The sequence below is a fragment of the Mastacembelus armatus genome, chromosome 23 (genome assembly GCF_900324485.2).
Source record: "Mastacembelus armatus chromosome 23, fMasArm1.2, whole genome shotgun sequence".
In the NCBI taxonomy this organism is placed as follows: Eukaryota; Metazoa; Chordata; class Actinopteri; order Synbranchiformes; family Mastacembelidae; genus Mastacembelus; species Mastacembelus armatus.
In genome coordinates, this window is record NC_046655.1 from 15,071,408 (window position 1) to 15,091,531 (window position 20,124).

The window sequence follows — 20,124 nt, forward strand, 5'->3', positions numbered from 1 at the left end:
GAGCTCTGCCCACAGGTCAAAGGTATTCACTGAGTTTCTATTACAGGACTTATTCTCTCTCTGTTCTGTCAAAAAAACAACTGCTGTGGTGAAACCAAACTTCTCTCTGTACCACGTTTGTGTCTCTGTGACCCTGGTTCTCTGCTGCTCATTTGGACTTTGTTTATAAAATGTAGATTTAAATTTAATCTGGATTTTTCTGATCACAAAAACAGGAGGTGTCTGGTCAGAGGTAAAAGTATGGTCAGTAAAATGAGGCGGTCAGTTTGTCTAATCCAACAGTTCTGCAGTAAATCGTCCTCCATGAAAGTAATAATGTTCAGCTTGTGTTGTTTGTTTCAGAGCTGCTGATCCACCTGGGTGATCGTTGGCTGCAGTTTGTGCTGCTGTTGGGCTGAGAGCTGGTTCTGGTTGTTTATTCTGATTGATAGAAACGAGGCAAACAAAAGACCAGACAGCTGAATCAACAGCTCAGTAACCTGCCAACTGAGTGCACACTGTGTAACGTGCTGTGCTCTCTGTTCCTGGGCTTCCTTAGTTAATAAGGAATTAGCACAGGAGTTGTTCTTTAATTTAAGAAAACTAATTAAACATCATATCCAGATAATGAGGGGAAAGTGCTGTGAATCCTGAGAGGCCCACACATTAATTAAGGTGAACTTGTGCAGATTTCTGCTCTACTTTCTGTGTTTTCTGGCTGTGGAACAATCCAGCAGTGAACGCACGGCTGATCCAGCCCCAGCGAACGCTGCCGAGAGGAGAGGAGTCTCACACGTTCACACATGGCATCTATTTAAAAAACAGGTAGGTGTGGAGTCTGACAGGACTGTGGGTGAAAGTAAAGACGCCTTTTTGCTTTTAACATATTCAGGTTTCCTTAATTACTCAGTACATTGAAAATCAGAGGCAGAATTTAATAAAAAAAAAAAAACAAACAAAATGCCAAATGAGATGCCCAGCCCTCCCCTCTGCTGCCCATTTCCCTCTTTAATCTCCATCATGTTAACACAGGACCAGTTATGCTAATGAAGCCCTTATTTAAAGCATTAATTAGCATTTTTTCTGTCAACAACCTTCACATAACACATGACTGCTGTGAAATGCACTGGTCTGAACCCTATCACACAACAGTCAGCATCATTTTCCCTCATTAACGTGCAAATATATGCACCATAATGTTTCACCATGGAATGAGATCATGGAGCCAACAGAGAGCTGCTGCCGAAACCAGCTCCTGCACAGACTCACAGCAGCCTGGAAGAAAAATGCTTCTCTCAGAGATAGTGAGACTCAACCAGAACAGCAAAGCACTGGGTCAGAACCAAAACAATCAGCTGAAAGATGCTAAAAAGGTGCAGCGCTCTTTGGAAAGTCAATGAAAAAAGCAGAACTCCTAGTGGAACTCCAACCTGGACACCATGATGACTAAACCTTCCTCAATGATCAGCAGCGTCTAGAAATAAGAAAATCCAATGCTCGTTCATTACAGCTCATCTCTCGTTCCTTTGGGTTGAATGAATCTGAGTTGAATTTGGGAGGAATTGGAGCTTTGTGTGACGTTAGTGCTTTGTGTCGCATTAGCAGTAACTGGATCATTCAACTGGACTGACACATTTACTCGTTAGTCGGCTACTGCTAGCTTTGGACTGGAGGCTGACTTTTGTACCCTTTGTCCCAACCAGGCATCCGTAGTTCACATCGTAGCTTCAGGAAACAAGATGGGATGGTTGGGGCAAAGGGCGGTAAGAAGGGGTTTATGGTGGGAGTTTGTCTGGATGTTTATTAGAGCCTCTAGAGACAGAGCAGTTTTAAGATACTTGATACTGACAACCAACCAGATTAATGAGAGTAAACCAGATTAAATAAGGAGACTGAACCAGAATCACACTGAACAAGGTCTGAGGAGGGAGAGAGAGAGTGTGTGTCTGTGTCTCTGGGTTATCCAGTCAACCAATCTTAAATTGCCATCATATAGAATCACACGCTGTGCTAAACACACACACACACACACACACACACACACACACACTTAACGAGCTAGCTGGTAGCTGCAGGAAATGTCTCTTGGCAGCTACACACCCAGGAAAATTCACTAATGTTTCACAGAGGAATAACACGGTTCAGTGTCAGGTGTTAGCACTTACAGACACATCCAGACTCACAGACATGCTGTTTTAGTTCAGCAATGTGTAATGTACAAACACGGATTGTTTTAGACTTTGCAGCATAATTTCTCCACAAACCCTGAACCTACTCTAGTTACTCTAGTTAACGCTGCGTCCACCTCACTCACAATCATTTCAGACACCAAAGTGAATCTTTTATCATCAGCTCACAGACACTTTAATCAGGGTAAACAGTTTATTAGACAGCGAGGTCGTGTCCTGCTAGAGATTCCTCTGGAGAGAGACAGATGAAGACGTTCATCCGCAAAATATTCCTGAATCCTATTTTAGCTCAGGAGACATTTGAGTAAAATGAGCAGTGGATAAAAATAAATAGAGAGAAACTTTCCCAGCAGCAGGTGAACACACGTCACGTCAGCCAGTCAAATTAAACAAGTGTTGTCTTGGTAAAAGTGTCCTGGGGACAGATTCTGCCTCAATTTACACAAGAGAACACTTGAACCATCAGTGCAGAGCTGCAACGGTTTGTCAACCGGTAGAACAACCAAAAAAGAAACAACATCAATAATTAACTGATTTTTTTAAGGAAACACTTCGAAGGTTTTACAGTTGCATCTTCTCTGATTTGAGATTTTGCTGCTTTTCTCTGTTTATAAACGGAATATTTCTGGTGTTGGAAGACGTCCTCTTGTTGGTGTTATTTATATACCCCAGTATCACAGCCCCACAAAAATCCCTGGGCTATGGAAAACTGACAGATATTTCTGTACCAGTTTCTGAAGATGACCACACAATTAACTGATTAATGAATACGATAAATAATAATAATTACATTGATCATTAAAATATGTTTCCTTTTGAGGTAATGATTGTAATCTTTAGTGATTTCTGGAGCTGTTCCAGTTGATTAGATGATGCTGGTTCATTTCACCATAACTATATGTAGGCATTGATGCGTATCTGCGCAGCCAGGGGGATTATGGGTAAACCTAGGTTGCTGTGGGTCCCAGACCGACCGACACACACATTTCTTAAATCTCAACTACATGTTCATTCGTGAAACAAAACCAGCTCCAGATGTTGCTGTGAGCAGAGAGAGGCTGCAGGGGAACTGGCCATTCTCAGCTGCTGGAGCTGGTTTTGGAAACAGACGGGCCTCCCATTGCTGGTGAGGAAGAACCATGTGAGCCAGTGCAGCGGTGTGGCTCCCTGCTGTGTTTTTAATAGTTTTTGGACAACAATGGAGGTCTACGGCACAGACCCATAAGCTGAACCAGGTTCTGGATTCACACACATTCATTGGTGCTGCCAGTCTCTGGATGGGATCTGGACTGAACAGAAACACACAAAATCACTGGACTTATCCTTAAAGGCAGGATTCAGTGCTTTGACTTTGACTTCTGAAAACATGCAGATCCCATGCAGGTGTTAAAAACGCTGCGATGATCGACCACAGTCTTTGTTGCTGTATGAGTCAGGCTGCTGTCAGAGTGAGAGGCACACAGCAGTTATACTTTATTACCTCCCTTCAGTACAGGACCTGACACTCTTAGATGCTTGCCGCTACAGACAGACTGTGGTCCGTACTGTGCCAGAACCTGGAACAGCACCAGAACTGCATGAAAAGCAGATACTACAGCAGAAGGAATTTGAGAGAGGATGTGGACTGAGAAATCACCAGGATTTACAGCTGGAATTACTGTCACATTGTTGGCATTCCTTTCCACAGTCAGCACTCACTGCCTTGTTATTACTCACAAACCACCTGGCCCCCCGTCACCTGGATACCTGAGTGGGAGTCTTTGTGCTTCAGTCTGATACCATCACAGCTTCAAAGGGCTGTTTGAGGGTTCAGACGTGGTTTTAGAGTTCTGGTTAGAGCCAGGGTTAGGGTTAGAGTTGGGCTAGTGGTTCAGCTGTGATGGTTAGGGTTAAGGTAAGGGGCTGGGGGCTGCATAATGTCAACCAGTGTCCTCACAGCTATAGAAAGACCAGACTGCTGTAACCGAACAGCACTTGACTAACGACCTTCATCTATAATACAGGACCTTAAACGCACACACACACACCGAGGGCTGCTTCATAATCTCTTGATAAGCTCCTCTCTCTCTCGCACTTCAAGCAACAATAAAACAAAGCCCCTTCCCTCCCTCCCTCTCTTTTCCCCCAGTGTTTCTCTATGGGACTCACTCACTCAGTAGGTGTGTGTTGTACTTGCTGGTGTAGTAGTAAACGTCTTCGTAGCCTTCCTGGTAATCGTCGTCCGCCCGGTACCTCCTCCCTCGCCTCCTCCGGCCCAGCAGGCGCAGCAGGGCCAGGAACCTTTCCATCACCGAGCTGTGCCGGGCCAAACCGGGCCAGGCTATGCTACGAGCTAACAGTTCAGCCAATAACAGTGAGCACTAACGGAGAGTGTTATTCCACAGAGAGAGTGAGATCAGGTTTCCTCCTGCCTGCCTGCTTTGCTGCTGCACACACACACACACACCTCTGGATGTTGCGCACATTTGCACTCATGCATGCTCTTACACATGCAATCACACATTAAGAAGCATGCAGCACACACACACACTCTTTGTATTCTCCCCTCTCTCTATCTGCAGCCTCCCTCTCCAGCTCCTGCTCCTCCTCCTCCGTTCCTGTCCTCTTCTTTCGGCTGTTGGTGCATCTAGCCGGTCTCAGCCAATCACAGAGCTCACAGCTCTCTCTCTCTCACACACACACACACACACACACACACACACACACACACACACGCTGGCTTTGCTCCCTTGCTGCTCTCGCCCTCAAACGCACCACTCCTCCAGCTCAGCTCTCAGCTCTCCTGCTTCCTGGCTTTGTTGCATCCTTTCTTCCTCTGTTGCCTTTCTTTCCTTCCTTCCTTCCCTCATTTCTCTTTCCATATTCATGTTTCCTTATCTGCCTCATTCTCCTCTTCCTCGTTCACACACACCTCTGTGCACTGAGGAGGTGTTAAAAACTTGGAGGGGAGAGAAGACGAAAGGAGATGAGATGAGGAAAGGAATCTAGGAGAAGAGGAGAGGTAAAACCAAGAAACCCAGAAATACAGAAGTAAACAGCCCTTTCTAACCTCATGTGTAACAACCTAAAAAGTTCAGAAGACAAATTTAAAAATGCAGAGATGAGACTTAATCTAAATGTTTTATAACTAAAACTACAACCTAACAATAAATAAACAACTAAACTGAAAATTTAATTTAAGTCAGGAAAAAATGAATGAATCAAAATGAACACTGCTCCTGTGCTACCTCCTCTAACTGCTCCTGGGGATCCCGGGGCGTTCCCGGCCAGATGGGAAATCTAATCCCTCCAGGTGTTCTGGGTCTTCCCTTGGATATCCTGCTAGAGCCTAGGATCCCTCCACAGGGAGTCACCCAGAAGACACCTGAAACCGAGACTAGACTAGACTGTCCTTAAACTGAGGACAGTTCTGAACAGACCAAGTTTGACAGGAAGTGGCGTCCTCCAGTCTGCCTCGGTGATGGGATCTGCTGAGATAAGCTCATCTTGGCGGGTGATTAGTGCTTCCTCCTGTGCTCCACCTCGTCCTCTGCAGTTTTCAGTGAGTGCCAACAAGCAGTAGGACAAGATAATAAGCTACATCCATTAACATCATGAACTGGGTTCATTCACCTGTGAAAAGTTTCCAAATTAGGAGCCTCCTGTCTCAAAATGATGCAGAAAAACTAGTCCATGCATTTTTTACTAAAGGCTAGATCACTATAATTGGTTATTATCAGGATGTCCTAGTATCTTCAAAAAAAGCCTCCAGTTAATCCAGAATGCTGCAGCCAGAGTTCAGACAGGAACTAGCAAGAGAGATCATATTTCTCCTAAAGGCCTCCTCATAGTACCATATCATCCCAACAGAGCAATTCACACTCAGAGTGCAGGTCTACTTGTGGTTCCCAGAGTTTCCAAACGTAGAATGGGAGGTCCTCTCCTGTGGAACCAGCTCCCAGTCTGGGTTCAGGAGGCAGACACCCTCTATACTTTTAAGGCTAGACTTAAAACCTTCCTTTTTGACAAAGCTTATATTTAGAGCTGGCTCAGGTGACCCTGAACCATCCCTTAGTTATGCTGCTATAGGTCTAGACTGCCTGAGGACTCTCCATCATGGACTGAGCTCCTCCCCCCTCACATGCATATGCCACCACTGAATGTCACTAACTTTGTGCCTTCTCTCTCAACCCAACAGCAAAACAAAAACAGCGGCGACGGAGGCTGATTGTTGAGTCACTGGACGCCTCTTTCATCTGATCCAAAAAGTGTCATTGAACGCACCACACAGACTCCAGCTGACGGCCAACCAGCCCGTACGCTCTGCACCTGGTGAGCAGAAATACCACTCCCTACCAGCAGGGGGCAGTAGTCTGTATTGGTCATTGAAAAAGGGAAAGTGGAAGACCTGTAGTGCAATGGGATTTATTCAGGTTACTCAGCTGTTCAAACACACAGCGACTGTTTGTGTTCCCACCACTAATACAGAGCTGGACACTGGCAGTAAACTGGTTCCACTGGGCAAGTCTCAGCTCACACAGGAGACAGGACCATGTTTGTGTGAGTTAAGGTACCAAGCATGCACCTCTGTGAACTCTGACCTTTGACCCCCTGAAGCTGACAGAGGCCATGACTGACAGTCAGGGAACTGTGTTTTGTGTGAGATGACCTCCGACCCCTGTCGTGTCCTGACAGCTCTTGTATCCCGTGTGGCAGCGACGCCTGACAGATGGAAAAACGCTGACAGAAACATGACGGACAGCAACACACACACACACACACACACACACACACACACACACACACACACACACACACACACACACACAGAGCCCTTGAGCAGTGTGACGCCCCAGGGGACACTCTGGGATAAACAGGTAAACAAGGGAAACAACCTGAAATGATGTACTTTTTACTGTGCATCATTTATTTAACAGCTTCAGCTTTTTTACACGTTAAGATTTTTACAAATAAAACATGAACTAACTATCCAACAGAAAAAAAACACATTAGCTGAACCAGTTAGTTGAATAACTGACTGGAGGATTGACAAAAAATTAATTGGATTTTTGATCCTTTGATGTTTGATGTTCCTTCCACTTTTCCTTTTACTTATTTTAATCATTTTCAATAATTGTGAAATTTGGACAGATGGTTGGACACAAACACAGTTAAAAATGTCATTTCTCATTATTTTCATGTTTTTAAATCCAATTCATTAATTCATTAATCAAGGAAATCATCCAACTGCAACTTTTTCTGCTTTACTTTCAACATTACTTCTACAATACTTTCACTTTAATGCTTTAAAATTTTTATAATCATATTGTGATTTTTTTTACTTAAGTAGGATTAAAATGCAGATATTTTAGTTGTACCAGTGTTGTACAGTGTTCTATTAGTACTTTTACTTAAAAAGGATGTGAGTACCTCCACCAATAAACAGCCAAGTCTCTTTACCACATGAGCTGCAGCTGATCAAACGCAAACCAGACCAAAAAAAAGCCCATAAATCAGAGAGTCACAGTCATAAAAAGAGTGATTTGGTCCAGAATCACGCAGCCTCAGGCCACAAAGTGATCTGTTCATGTGGTGAAGTTAGATTAGCTTCAGTGTTTGCCCACGAAGGCGAGGGAGGAGACGCCACATTAGGCTCAGCTCCACCTCCTTCACCTGTCAGAGAGCCTGAAGGCCATGAGGCTTCACGATGCTTCATACTGACCGATCTGACAGCCGGGCAGATGGTCGAGTCACACTTACTGACACAGGCAGAAAGAGGGAGAAAGAGAGGGAGAAGAGTTGCTGCTAAAAATGACAAGTCTTAGTTCATTTGCATATCGCTCTCAGGCTTCTGCAGCTCTGTAACATGATTGGACACCCCGTTGAAGTGTGTGTGTGTGTGTGTGTGTGTGTAATCTGATTCTCCATGCTTCTCTGCAGAATACACACACACACACACACACACACACACACACACACACACACACACACACAGAGTTTATCCTCTGACTCCACCTCCTGCTCACATGGAGGAACTGCAGCCTAGAAACACAGACTCATCATTCAGAACTCTGAAGAGAAAACTGACATTTTCACAGCAGTGGAAGAAGTACTCAGATCCTTTATTGCGGTAATGGTGGAAATACCACAGTGTAAAAGTAAAAGTCCTGCATTCTAAATGTCACTACAGTAAAAGTCTCAGTATCAGTATCATCATCCAAATGTACTTGAAGTATCCAAAGTAAAAGTACTCATTGTGCAGAATGGCCCATTCCACATGAATGGATCTGATATTATTGGATTCTAATTACTGATGATTATTGTGTTGATCACTTTAATGTTGGAGCTGACGTTAACTACCTTATATACTTCTAATTTGAAGTACTTTATATACCGCCGGGTAGCTGACGTTAACTACCTTAGATACTTCTAATTTGAAGTACTTTATATACTGCTGGGTAGCTGACGTTAACTACCTTATATACTTCTAATTTGAAGTACTTTATATACTGCTGGGTATCTTGTGAATGTCCCCCCAGGGATCAATAAGGTTTGATGATCAGACTGTATTTTGTTGGATCCATCTGATTCTGAAAAGGAACTAAAGTTATCAGATAAATGTAGAGCAGGAAAAAGTCCAAGGTTTGACTCTGACATGTAGTGAAGTCCAAGGATCAAGTAGCAGAACATGGAAATACTCCAGTAAAGTACAAATACCTCAGAAATGTACTTGTACTTGAGTAAACGTATTCGTAGACAGGCGTCTGAGACATGCTAGAAACTACCCATAATTCATTGGGGCAGACAAGCGGATATTGATAATGCCTGAGGGAGAGTAAGATGGACAGAGAGACCCAGAAACAACCAGAACAAAAGAGAGAGAGGAGTGACTACGTGGTCTTAATGGACTGCTGAGCGACTGACCTTGATCCCTAATGGACACACACACACACACACACACACACACACACACACTGCATTGACTTCCCCTCATTCCCTGAAGGCTCGGCCTAACCTGAACAGGACAAACAGCTGGACAACAGCTGCCCTGCAGACTAACTAAAGGAGAGTTTCATCCAAAAACAGCATGTCTGCTGTCCCAGGTTCACCAACCAACCAGGCTGTTAGTCACCATTGTGATCCAGGCAAAAGAAATAATCATGTTGAATTGAAGCCATTTATGACGGATTAAGTATCAGCAATTATTTTCAAAAATCTAAATTTAGTCATTTTTTTAGTTTTTCTGTCGATTTTGAGAGTAAATTGAGCATGTTTGGGTTTTTGACTGTTTCCCAGGTGGTGTGATGAATATTTTTCACCATTTTCTAACATTTTACAGACAAAATGTTCTGAACCTGTTTAAGTCCATTTCAATACTAACTACTAAAATAACTAATTACCTATGACATGAACAGATAAGATCCTTGGATGTCTTATGGAAATGGTCAAACTACACATTTTTTTTCTTCATGTAGTTTTGTTTTAATCTCTGTGTGGTGGATTTGAGTCTCTAACACCTTGCATGTTTGTGTCTCTGTAGTCCTGTCCAACAAGAAACGGTGACTTTGAAGTCACTTCACACAGGCTCCCTGGCCCATAAAGCCTCGGGCCGCTGGTGCCGGCCCAGTAGGCTGGCGCTGTAATCGTACTGGACTCCTGAGATGAACTTGCTGAGATGGAACAGTGTGAACAGATGAGCCGAGCAGAAACGTCTTCATTTCCAAAGCAGATATAGCAGGTGTGTGGACATTGGGCACATCGCAGAATGTTTCTTAAAGCTGAAACTTTCTCGGCTCCTCCACATCGTGCTGCTGAGTCTCTGGACTCAATCAGCAGCAGCAGCATGAATAACAATGTAAAATGTACTGACTGGAGTCCTGGTGTTTCTCTCTCTGTGTGAAGAAGCTGCAACCAACATGTTTTTCAAACAAGGACTCCTGCACTGTGCTTCCAAAACGTTCTGCTACCCCTCAACCTCTGAGAGAGAGGAAAGGCAAGGAGTTATCAGACACAAGCAGCTGGTGCGCACACACACACACACACACACAAACACACACACACACAGTGATCTTCTTAAGCGCAATAAGAGATAAAACAGTTCAGAAAAACTAGTGGAAACTCTTTTTTCTCTCTCGCTGCAGGTTTCAGTCTCAGACCGACTGCTGCACTGTTAGAGGCACACAAAGACATAATGTGTGTGACTGTGTGTGTCCATGCTGGGCTTATCCATGTAGAAAATGAGTGTGTGTGTATGATGCCAGCAGCTTGGCTGTCCACCTGGATGCTGCCCAGGGCTGTGTGTGCGTGTTCCTGTGCTTGTGTGTGTCAGGGTGTAACAGATGAAGGACAATAAAGCAGATCCTCATCCCGAGTCTGTTTCTTTTTAACAATCTGGCTCCTATTTCAGTAGTTTCCGCCATCAGTCCTATCAGCCACCATGACATTTCACTCAGCAGCATCATTGCCCAGATCCGGAAAATCTCCACATCAGAGTGCAGCAGGGAAACAACACGGTCAGACAGGGTGTAAACAAACACCCGGCCGCAGCTTTCTGCCAAAAAGACTGAAACAACAAAACAGAAAGCACACGAGAGTACGTCACGCTGTAATCCACTGCACCCACATCTGCATCTGCACACGGCTGGAATAAGCAGAATAAGCAAAGCCCCAAACTTTCACAGCAACACAGGAAATGCAAATCAATTGCACTGGACACTTGCAAATTAAGCGTCCAAACCCACAGCTGAAACAATCAGATGCACTCTGTGGAAGAGCTATGAAGAATACAGGCCATTGACATCAGGCCACAGTATTTGTTTACATCATCATTTGTTTCTTTGCAGTGTGTGTCGAGTCAGAGGGATGTGCTAAACAGAAGACATGAACGTCAGATTCAATAAGGGATTCGTCGGCCATTACTGTGCAGGCAGGACTGCCAGAACTGTTTGACCTGGTGATCATTTAATACACTCACCACTTTATGTGTCAAACAGCTACAGAGACGTTACTGATGACTGGAGAAAAAGGTGAAAATGGACAACTGATTCCCCAAAGCACCCAAGGTGAAAGATCCTACAACACCCAGGATGCAACGCAACGTTCATCCCATTTCGCTTGATGAAGGACGAGTTGTAATGGACGAACACTGGATTTTTTTTTTTCTAAATGCTGCTGATCACTGAGGAAGGTTTTAGTCATGATGGTGTCCAGCTTGGAGTTCCACTGGGATTTCTGCTTTTCCCATCGAGATTCCAAAGAGCTCTGCAGACAGGTCGCACAGAGGGAAGCTGCCTGTTGTTCACTGAGATAAACACCACACACCTGACACACAGGAGTCTGGGTGGAAACCAATGAAGAAGACTCACTTAAGCACATTGGATAAAGTTAGTCATATGCACAGTCACACACATACACACACACACACACACAGTCAGCAATTTGTTCCAGAGTCATGGTGAGAGAGAGAGACATAGACACTGACAAGAAAATGAGAGAGAGTCTCTTGGTAAAATGTGTCAGAGACGATGGCATAATACAGTGAGCTGAGGGAAATGGATGCAAACACACACACACACACACACACACACGCCTGCTTCAGTAATCCTGGGGACAAAGACAAGCAGAGTCCTGACATCAGCACCTCTTAAAAGACAGTGTGTGTGTTTCAGTGAGTGTCTTACTGTGTGCGTGTTGGCTAAACAGAAAATGGTTCATGATGTTGTGTGTTACTGTGTGTGTTTGTGTTCGAGCCATTTTCTCTGCTTCTTAGTCAAAAAGCTTAAGACGGTGGGATGACGTCAGGCTGTGACACACACCGTGACCACACACACACACACACACACACTAAACAAAACATGTTTGTGTGTGTTCTGTTGGTTTTTACTGCATTTCTTCTGAATGTGACACATTTTAAACATGTCTAACGCGTTGAAAGAGCAGCCGTTCCAGAGCTTTCAGTCGTGTCACATGAATTTCTTAAAATGCAACTCATGCATGTGTCTGTGCAACACACACACAGACACATGTTCATTTAGATGCCATTTAATGCTATTGTCTTTGCGACTAACTGCAGCCTGAAATAAAACATTTCAATCAGAACCTGGAATCACTGAACTAAAGGATTAATGGTATAATGTCCAACAAACCCATGGACAGATTATCCAGTAAAATGTGGAATATGATCCAAGCGCCGCCCGCGCTCCTCGGGGCTCCGGCTGCAGCTGTCACTTTCTAACACTGCCTGCATGAAGGCGGCGAGTTTGGGCGAAGGACGCTCCTGTCGAGAGTCTGACCGCAGCTCAGACGTCACTATGGCCTGGGGGGGGTGGGGTGAGGGGAGGTGGCACAGGTGCTGGTTCATTCTGGACCTGCCAGGTAAGAAATTGGGGTAGTGAACCTGAACCTGCAGTGACTGTGTTTTCCTCCACATGGTTTCTAATGGAGCACTGTGAGGCTAGAGTCGATCTCCATCAGCTACTGGATGAAAACATGGAGGGAGCAGAGCGTTTAAAATGCCAACGTTTAGGCTGGAATTCAGACAAAGCAGGTCCTGTCCATCTCAAACTCAATCGCATCAATCAATCCAATAATTTTCTCACAATGCCACTCATTAACAAGGAACACAACACACGCCTCAGTGATGCACAGCTCTCTTCACGTCCCACCAGGTCCCAGAATCAGGACACAGGAGGAATTTGTTTGGGTGACGTGATGCAGAACGAAGCCGAACACACAAACTGAGAAAAGAATCAACAAAGGAATCAGACGCAGTGAAGATGTGCACAGATCTACAGATTGACAGGCTAATGTGCTAAATGAGTACATAACTTAAAGGAGTGTGCGATGAGCAGCGTGCAGAAATAGAAGAAGTGTTTATGTGAAACACCAGCTCAACAGATACCAAACGTTTTACATCAGAGCTGAGAAAGTAAAGTAAAGCCTCTGCAACAAACCCACAGTATAAACAAGTAAGCATAATCACCAAACACCCCAAAACAAAGCTCAACCTGAACATGAATCCAACAGAATTATTCATATTCAGTTTATCTGCATCACAAACAACAAGCTGTGAAACTGATTCTGCTGTTTATGTGATTCAGACTCGATCATCTCCTGCAGGATCCTGATCAAAAACCAGTTAAATGTCTTCAAACTGGGGTCATTCATTCCTTTCTATGACTATCACTCCCAACATAATAACACACAATGAAGACCACAGGTCAGTTGAAGACCTTTGATCTTCAACCTCACAGCTTTAGCACATTCAATTAGAAATAAAATAGTGGAGACTACATTAAAGTGCTCAGCTTTCATTCCCTCAGTATAAAAAGAACTGAGGGAGATAAAACCCTTTAACACAGAGTCCAAAGCTCTTCTATCTTCATTTATTTTCCTGTTCCACTTTTTATGTTTTCCCTTTTAACTAGACACTTCAGTTTTAAAAGATACTGCTGGTCATTCTGTGTTACTGAGTCCAAATCCTGACAGCACCAATGAATGTGGTGTCCTCAGCAAACTGTGTGTGAATTCAGAACCTGGTTCAGCTTATGGGTCTGTGCCGTAGACCTCCATTGTTGTCCAAAAACTATTAAAAACACAGCAGGGAGCCACACTGCTGCACTGGCTCACATGGTTCTTCCTCACCAGCAATGGGAGCCCGTCTGTTTCCAAAAACCAGCTCCAGACTCTGCTGTGAGCAGAGACCGGTGGAGTTTTTCTTCCTGCAGAGAGCTGGTGTTTGGAAAAAGACGAACGTCACACAAAATCACTGGCTGCTTCCTTTAAGCTTTTCAGCTTTTTTGATATCTAATTTTGGTTTAGTACTAAAATATAACAGTTTTATTTTTTACCATTTCTTTTTTCATTTTTCATTTTCTCAACCTGTAACTGTTTTTTCCACTATAGCAGAGTCCAATTTATAAAAAACCTGGCTGATTTTTTGTATTTTTAATTTACATTATATTAGAATTTAACTCCTGATGTTTTTGGAGAGCAGGAACTGAAACACTGTATGACATCAGACTATACAAATAAACATGACTTGACACGTGTTATTACAGTAGTTCACAGTAAAACACTGTGTCTCTAAATGCCTGCTCTATCTATTATTTACCTCTTATCTATTTTTACCACCCCGTGCCGCTGGCTGTGTGACGTTTTGTCTTTTGTGCAGATGCTTTTCCAGGTTTTACTCTAAGTACTGGACGTTTTAACATGTTGTTGTTTTCCAGCATCCTGCTGTGAAGGACTGTGGCCAGACTTTAGCTGGAAGCTGCACACCTGAAGATTATATTATTATCTCTGGATGAGCACTACAGACAGCTTTACAACACAACACTAAATCAGCGATGTAATATATTTTCTAACAGCTGCTGTGGGTGAAGCTGAGTGGATTAGAAAACGTTTTACAGTCCCTTCCTTTACCACCGGGCTGCAGCTAACGATTATTTTCATTCTTAATGAACCTTATTTTCACTATTCAGAAATCTGTGAATATTCTCCCACAGCCTGAGGTCGTGCCTTCAAATCTGTTTTTTGTACAATCCAAAATCCAATAACACTGAGTTTACTTACATTTATGGCAAAGAAAAGCAGCAAATCGAAACATTTGACACATTAAAATAGTTCCAGATATCTTATACTCTAAATGATTAACCAGTTTATCGTTGCAGCCTGACATTAGACTGTACAGGAACACTGAACCATACTGTGGGGTCATGTTAGTACTATTTTTCGTTTTTGATAAACCGTATTTCAGCCACATAAGCAGACTGGCTGAGCTGAAACAATTAGTCCAACAGCAGAAAACTGGTCTCCAAACATTTTAACACTTCAGTTCTGTCAGTTCGAGCTTCTTAAATGTGAGAAGCTGCAGCTTTTTTTTCCGTGCATCCCTGTAAACTAAACATCTTTCCCTCATTAAGTGTCAGATAATTAAACATGATTAACATCAGTCTGTACAGATGAATAGATGCTGTAAATAATCACAGTTAGATAAACACCAGTGTGTCCACTAATGCTGCTCAGGATTTATCTTGGGAACTTAATTTTGTTCTACGTTCCAACAAATAAACAACACTGCTGTGTAAGGTTTATGTTACGGGGCGAACTGTAAACACATTTGTTTTCCCCTGCAAAACAACTAGAACATGACACATTTATATTTTTAGGCAATGAGTGCACAACAGATGAGCAAGAATAAGATAAAACCTGCAGCAACAGAAAGGGCACCATCACCCTGCATACCTTTAAAAAGAAATGCTCTCTCATACGTTGACACACGAACTGTCTGCAGCAGAACTAGGTCCCAAAATCCATTTTTATTATCCTGTAAACTGTGTCTGCTCCGCACCGACTGTAGCTCTTCATGCTGCAGTTTACAGGACTGTTGTGACTTAAAGTGGCTCATCCAGCAACTATCACCTGCAGTACTTCATCACTTAAAATAGCTAAGTAACTCTCACTACCTTATATACTGCTAAGTATAGCTTCGAATACCACCCCTGGGATCAATAAAGTCCAAGCTAAGGCTAAGATTTACTGTACAAGGGCATAATTCATTTGTTTATCATATTTTGTCTTGTTAATCTGGCTGTGCAAAGAAAATTTTTATTTGTGTATTCCTGCTGTATTCTGAGGTTCTGTTACATGCACACAAATGACAACATAGTGTCTCTCTCTCTCTAAATATAAAAGTTGTAAATGTAAATAATCAGTTTATGGCTGGAGTCTAGTCCAGATGTCCTGCAGATGTTTCCCAGGAGAGAAGTGGTCAAACATTCCCTTGGACAGGAGGATTTTTCACAACCTGGCAACCCCCAGGTTGCCTTATTAATGGCTTATAGCTGATCATCGAGACATTAGTGATTGATTTATTAACCTTTAATTGCAGCCCTTTATAGCTGGTGTCTTATTACAAAATGTTACCACAGCATCTGCACGACACGACATGTTTTACTACATATTGTTACTACACCGGTTTAACATAGTACTACAGTAAACCATACGGTGGTGTAGTATTACTGTAGTAGTGTTATGAAAACACTGGAGTCGGTGTACAGGTCTGTCGGTAAAGCTTTAACCCCTGACCTGTCAATATTTACCGAAACCATCGCTGTTGTTTCCACATTTGACCCTTCAGCGACACAGAACCTGATGGGTCCGGAACGCCGGTAAATCCCGGGGCTGCTGCCGCCCGCAGCCCGGTGAAGGTGGTCGTTACACACGCGCGCGCACACACACACACACGGTTGACCAGCACCGACACACTGCTCGTCGCCCGGTTTAAACGTTGGTTAGCCTGTTAGCAGCGCTGCTAACTTCGGTCCGTCGCTCCGGTAACCGGTCACCGGTGATCGCTCATAACGTTAAACACGTTAGTAGCACTCACCGTAAAACAAATCACCGTCACGTCACTCTAACCTCACCCGATGCGTCAGATTAACACCAGAAAACACACACACACATTCACTCGGTTTCCGTTACCAACTTTCACTAATTTCAACACAGCCACAGTCTGCGCGAGCTCTACCGGCGGCGCCAAACCACGCTGCACGAGAGATTGCACCGGTGATAATTAGTACACGCGCGCACACACACACACACACACACAGGTATGTACTATAACACACTGGTCGGTATGAGCGTGCACGGGTCAGTCTCGGTCCGGTCTTACCTCCCTCCTGGTCCGGTTGGAGACAGGCCGGGATGTTTTTCTTCCAGCCGGGCATGATGCACCTCAGGGCGGATAGGGAGTCCAGGGCGGCCCGCTATCAGACACACACCACCAGCAGCGGGAGGAGCAGCAGCGACAGCAACATGGCTAGTTAGCGTTAGCTTAAGCCGCTACACTACACAGGGATCCACCCCCCCACCCCCTGACTCTGCACCTACCTCTCTCGACCGCGCTCTCTCTTTTTCAACCTCTCACGGGCACGCGAACCTCGGTCTCTCTCGCTCTCTCTCCCTCCTTCCCTGTCTTTGTCTATGTCTCTCTCCCCCCTCCCCCTCTGTAACTCTACCCTACAGCCTGTGGTCTCTGGGGGGTGGGGGGGGGTGACGTGATGCCCGTGAAGGAGCACGCGACCCCAGCAGGGTACGGGTACGACCGTTAGAACCCGAACCCGGCGCGAGCTCCACCAAATCTCCCGCTCCTTGTCCGGCCGTTAAAAAGCCGACGCTGGTTACAAACCTCGTTAATTTTCGCGGCCATTTAAGGGCTTTGCCCAGCAGGCACGCGCCTCCCGCCTTCATTCATTCATAACAGACAGAGTCCCCGGGGGAGATAGAGCACGAGGAAATGTTCCGGGATCGATACGGCTCTCAGCTAAATGTCTTCCTATAAAGATGGATAAATCACCACAGGCTGTTCAAACAGCGAGACTGATTCATTCTGAACTAAAGAGCCAGAAAATATTGGTAAAAATAATCACCTAGCACCTTGACCTCAGCAATACAATTAAAAAGCACATTTTAGTGATTAGCCTGTACAAGTGAATCCAAAACCTCCTGTTCAAAACACTAAAACTAAAAAACAGACTTTTTCAACACCAAGTCTCTCACTTCATATTAAAAAGAAATCTAAATTAAATATTTGTTTTATAGTGGCATTTAATAAACACCATTTCCCATAAGTCCTTGACATTTGCATGTTAAATGTCACTTCTTAACAGAAGTGGCCACAAGCGGGTTGAGGGGTTGTGTTTAGATGCTGAACACTGTGGAAGTTTTTAGACACTAGAGATTACAACTTGAAAGTTAAATGACTTGAGAAACGAGGGTTGGTGAGTTTGGACAAAACCAAGTTCCAACTGATGAAAGGCTTATTGTAGTTTCTTTAAGGGAGCTATTTAATTTTGTTACATTCACAAAGGTTTCACTTTGTAATAAGTGCAGTAACCGATTTTTATAATGTGGAAAGTAAACTCCAGGAACCCGCTTCATTTTTTTCCTTCCAAAGGATCACAAAATAAATCTGAGATGTCATTAGATGATAAATGGGAAAGAGGCAAGGAAAACAAAGTTCTGCTACAAAAAGATGAATTCATTTTTTAAAAAATGTTTCCTTAACCTTTGGTTGTTGTGAAATATTGGATAGTTTGACCTCTTTGGACCTCAAACAGTTACTTATACTCAGAACATGTGAGAGTTTTAGAAAGCTCTGCAGCCAACGGTGCTAACAACTGCTAATGGTTCACATACATCTGAAACACTTAGCCCCAAAGATACACTGCCTGTTTTGAATTCTATTTTATATGTTTATCCATCCAGCCATCATCTGCACCCCCTTAGTCCTAACCAGGGTCCCAGGGATCTGCTGGAGCCTATCCCAGCTCTCTTTGGGTGAAAGGCAGGGGTCCACCCTGGACAGGTCTCCAGTCCATCACAGGGCCACATAGAGACAAACAACCTCACACACTCACACTCACTCCTATGGGCAATTTAGAGTCACCAATCAACCTGACATACATGTTTTTGGACTGTGGGAGGAAACCAGAGGACCTGGAGAAAACCCACACAAGCACAGGGAGAACATGCAGACTCCACACAGAAAGGCCCCTGATGGGTTTCAGACCAGGAACCTTCTTGCTGTGAGGCGACAGTGCGAACCACTAACCCACCATGCTGCCCTATATTAATTAATAATTAATTTTTAAAGAGTAACCATTAAATCTAGTTGTTTATATAGCAGGCAGAAATGTCAATACTCAAGTGACTGGTTCTTCTAGCATTTTAATTGCAGATTGATTAGTTAATGCCCCAAAGACCTAAAAATGCACACTCGAAAACATCAACAGTGAAGTCTAAAATGTGCTATAAAGACACTCGGCAGTTTGCTGGTGTGTGTTACAGTAATAAATGTGCACGAAACCACACACACACACGAGTACAGGTATTTGAAGCCTTGTTCCTGTTTGGACCTGTCTCTGAGGAATTCACCCCCCAACCCCCCAACTCCGCCCAGCAGTGGATTAAAGGGGAATTCTACCAAATTTCAGCCTTTAATGCTTAAAGAACAAAGCAGCGGAGGCGACGCCACACTGGCATTACACAATGACAGTAGGTGACTGACAGGAACAGCTGTGAGAGGCTCCTGTGACCTCTGACCTTTGACCTTGTCGCTGCTAATTCTGGTTAAGTTTTACTTTTCAGTTTTATTAAGCAAAACATATTTTTCTCCAGACTCTGAACAACACATGCAGCAGTGCTGCTGTTTCTGATTTTCCCTTGACACATTTTTGTTGGTGTGGGTGTCAGTTAACCAGCGATTAATTAAATAAAAGAACTGGATTCCTTTGTTGGCAGAGACCCAAACTTGACCAGGACCTCCCTAACATTAGACAAACCATACGAAAAATATTTTGATAAAGCAGTCCAGGTAATTGTGTATTTTTAAATCAACCTTTAGGATGACAAGTTTATCACAAACTCAGAACATAAAAGAGGTCAAAGGACATGTTGGTGTCAGTTAACTGGATTCTTTCTAATGTTTTAATGTGCAACAGGAAGAAGAAAAACCACAGGGCCCAAACCTCTGGATCTAACACCCCTGTCAACAGCAGCGACCAACTGACAGCCTTCAGCATGATGAGCAGCCATGTTTGATCCCTGTGAGGCTGTGGAGAGACGGGTGTAGGAGGAGGAGACGGAAAAGACGCAGTGAGGTGGAAGAATGAGTCTCTGCAGGCTACGAGACAAAAAGCAGGACTGACCTCAATCTGAAGACGGATACAGTCAGAGAGCTGCAGCTTTACAGCCAGTTACAGCAAACGTCTACCAGTTTACTATTATTGTGCATCACAGTGAGTTATTGTCATTTACCCTTAGTCTTTATTAATCCAGGATGTGTGGTTGAACGCTGGTATTTTCAGTTCTACCTCAGGTCCCAAGAATAGCAAATATTTCAGTGACAGTTGAAGAAATGAGGACACGCTGTAGACATTTGGTTTGAATTTGAGCTTGGACATCAGCAGCAGCT

General features: G+C 43.8%; 1 protein-coding gene across 5 annotated transcripts in view; it reads right to left on the reverse strand.

Moving 5' to 3' along the window:
- Positions 1 to 17,088, reverse strand: part of grip1 (glutamate receptor interacting protein 1) — a 42,022-nt gene extending 24,934 nt beyond the window's left edge. For 2 of the 5 annotated variants that reach the window (XM_026327068.1, XM_026327064.1), the window contains exon 1: positions 16,822 to 17,022. In XM_026327068.1, the coding sequence (XP_026182853.1) occupies positions 16,822 to 16,876 (55 nt within the window). In that variant the 5' untranslated portion in view covers positions 16,877 to 17,022. The other 3 variants (XM_026327065.1, XM_026327070.1, XM_026327071.1) reach the window with 3 other exon arrangements.
- Positions 17,089 to 20,124: the final 3,036 nt, after the last annotated feature.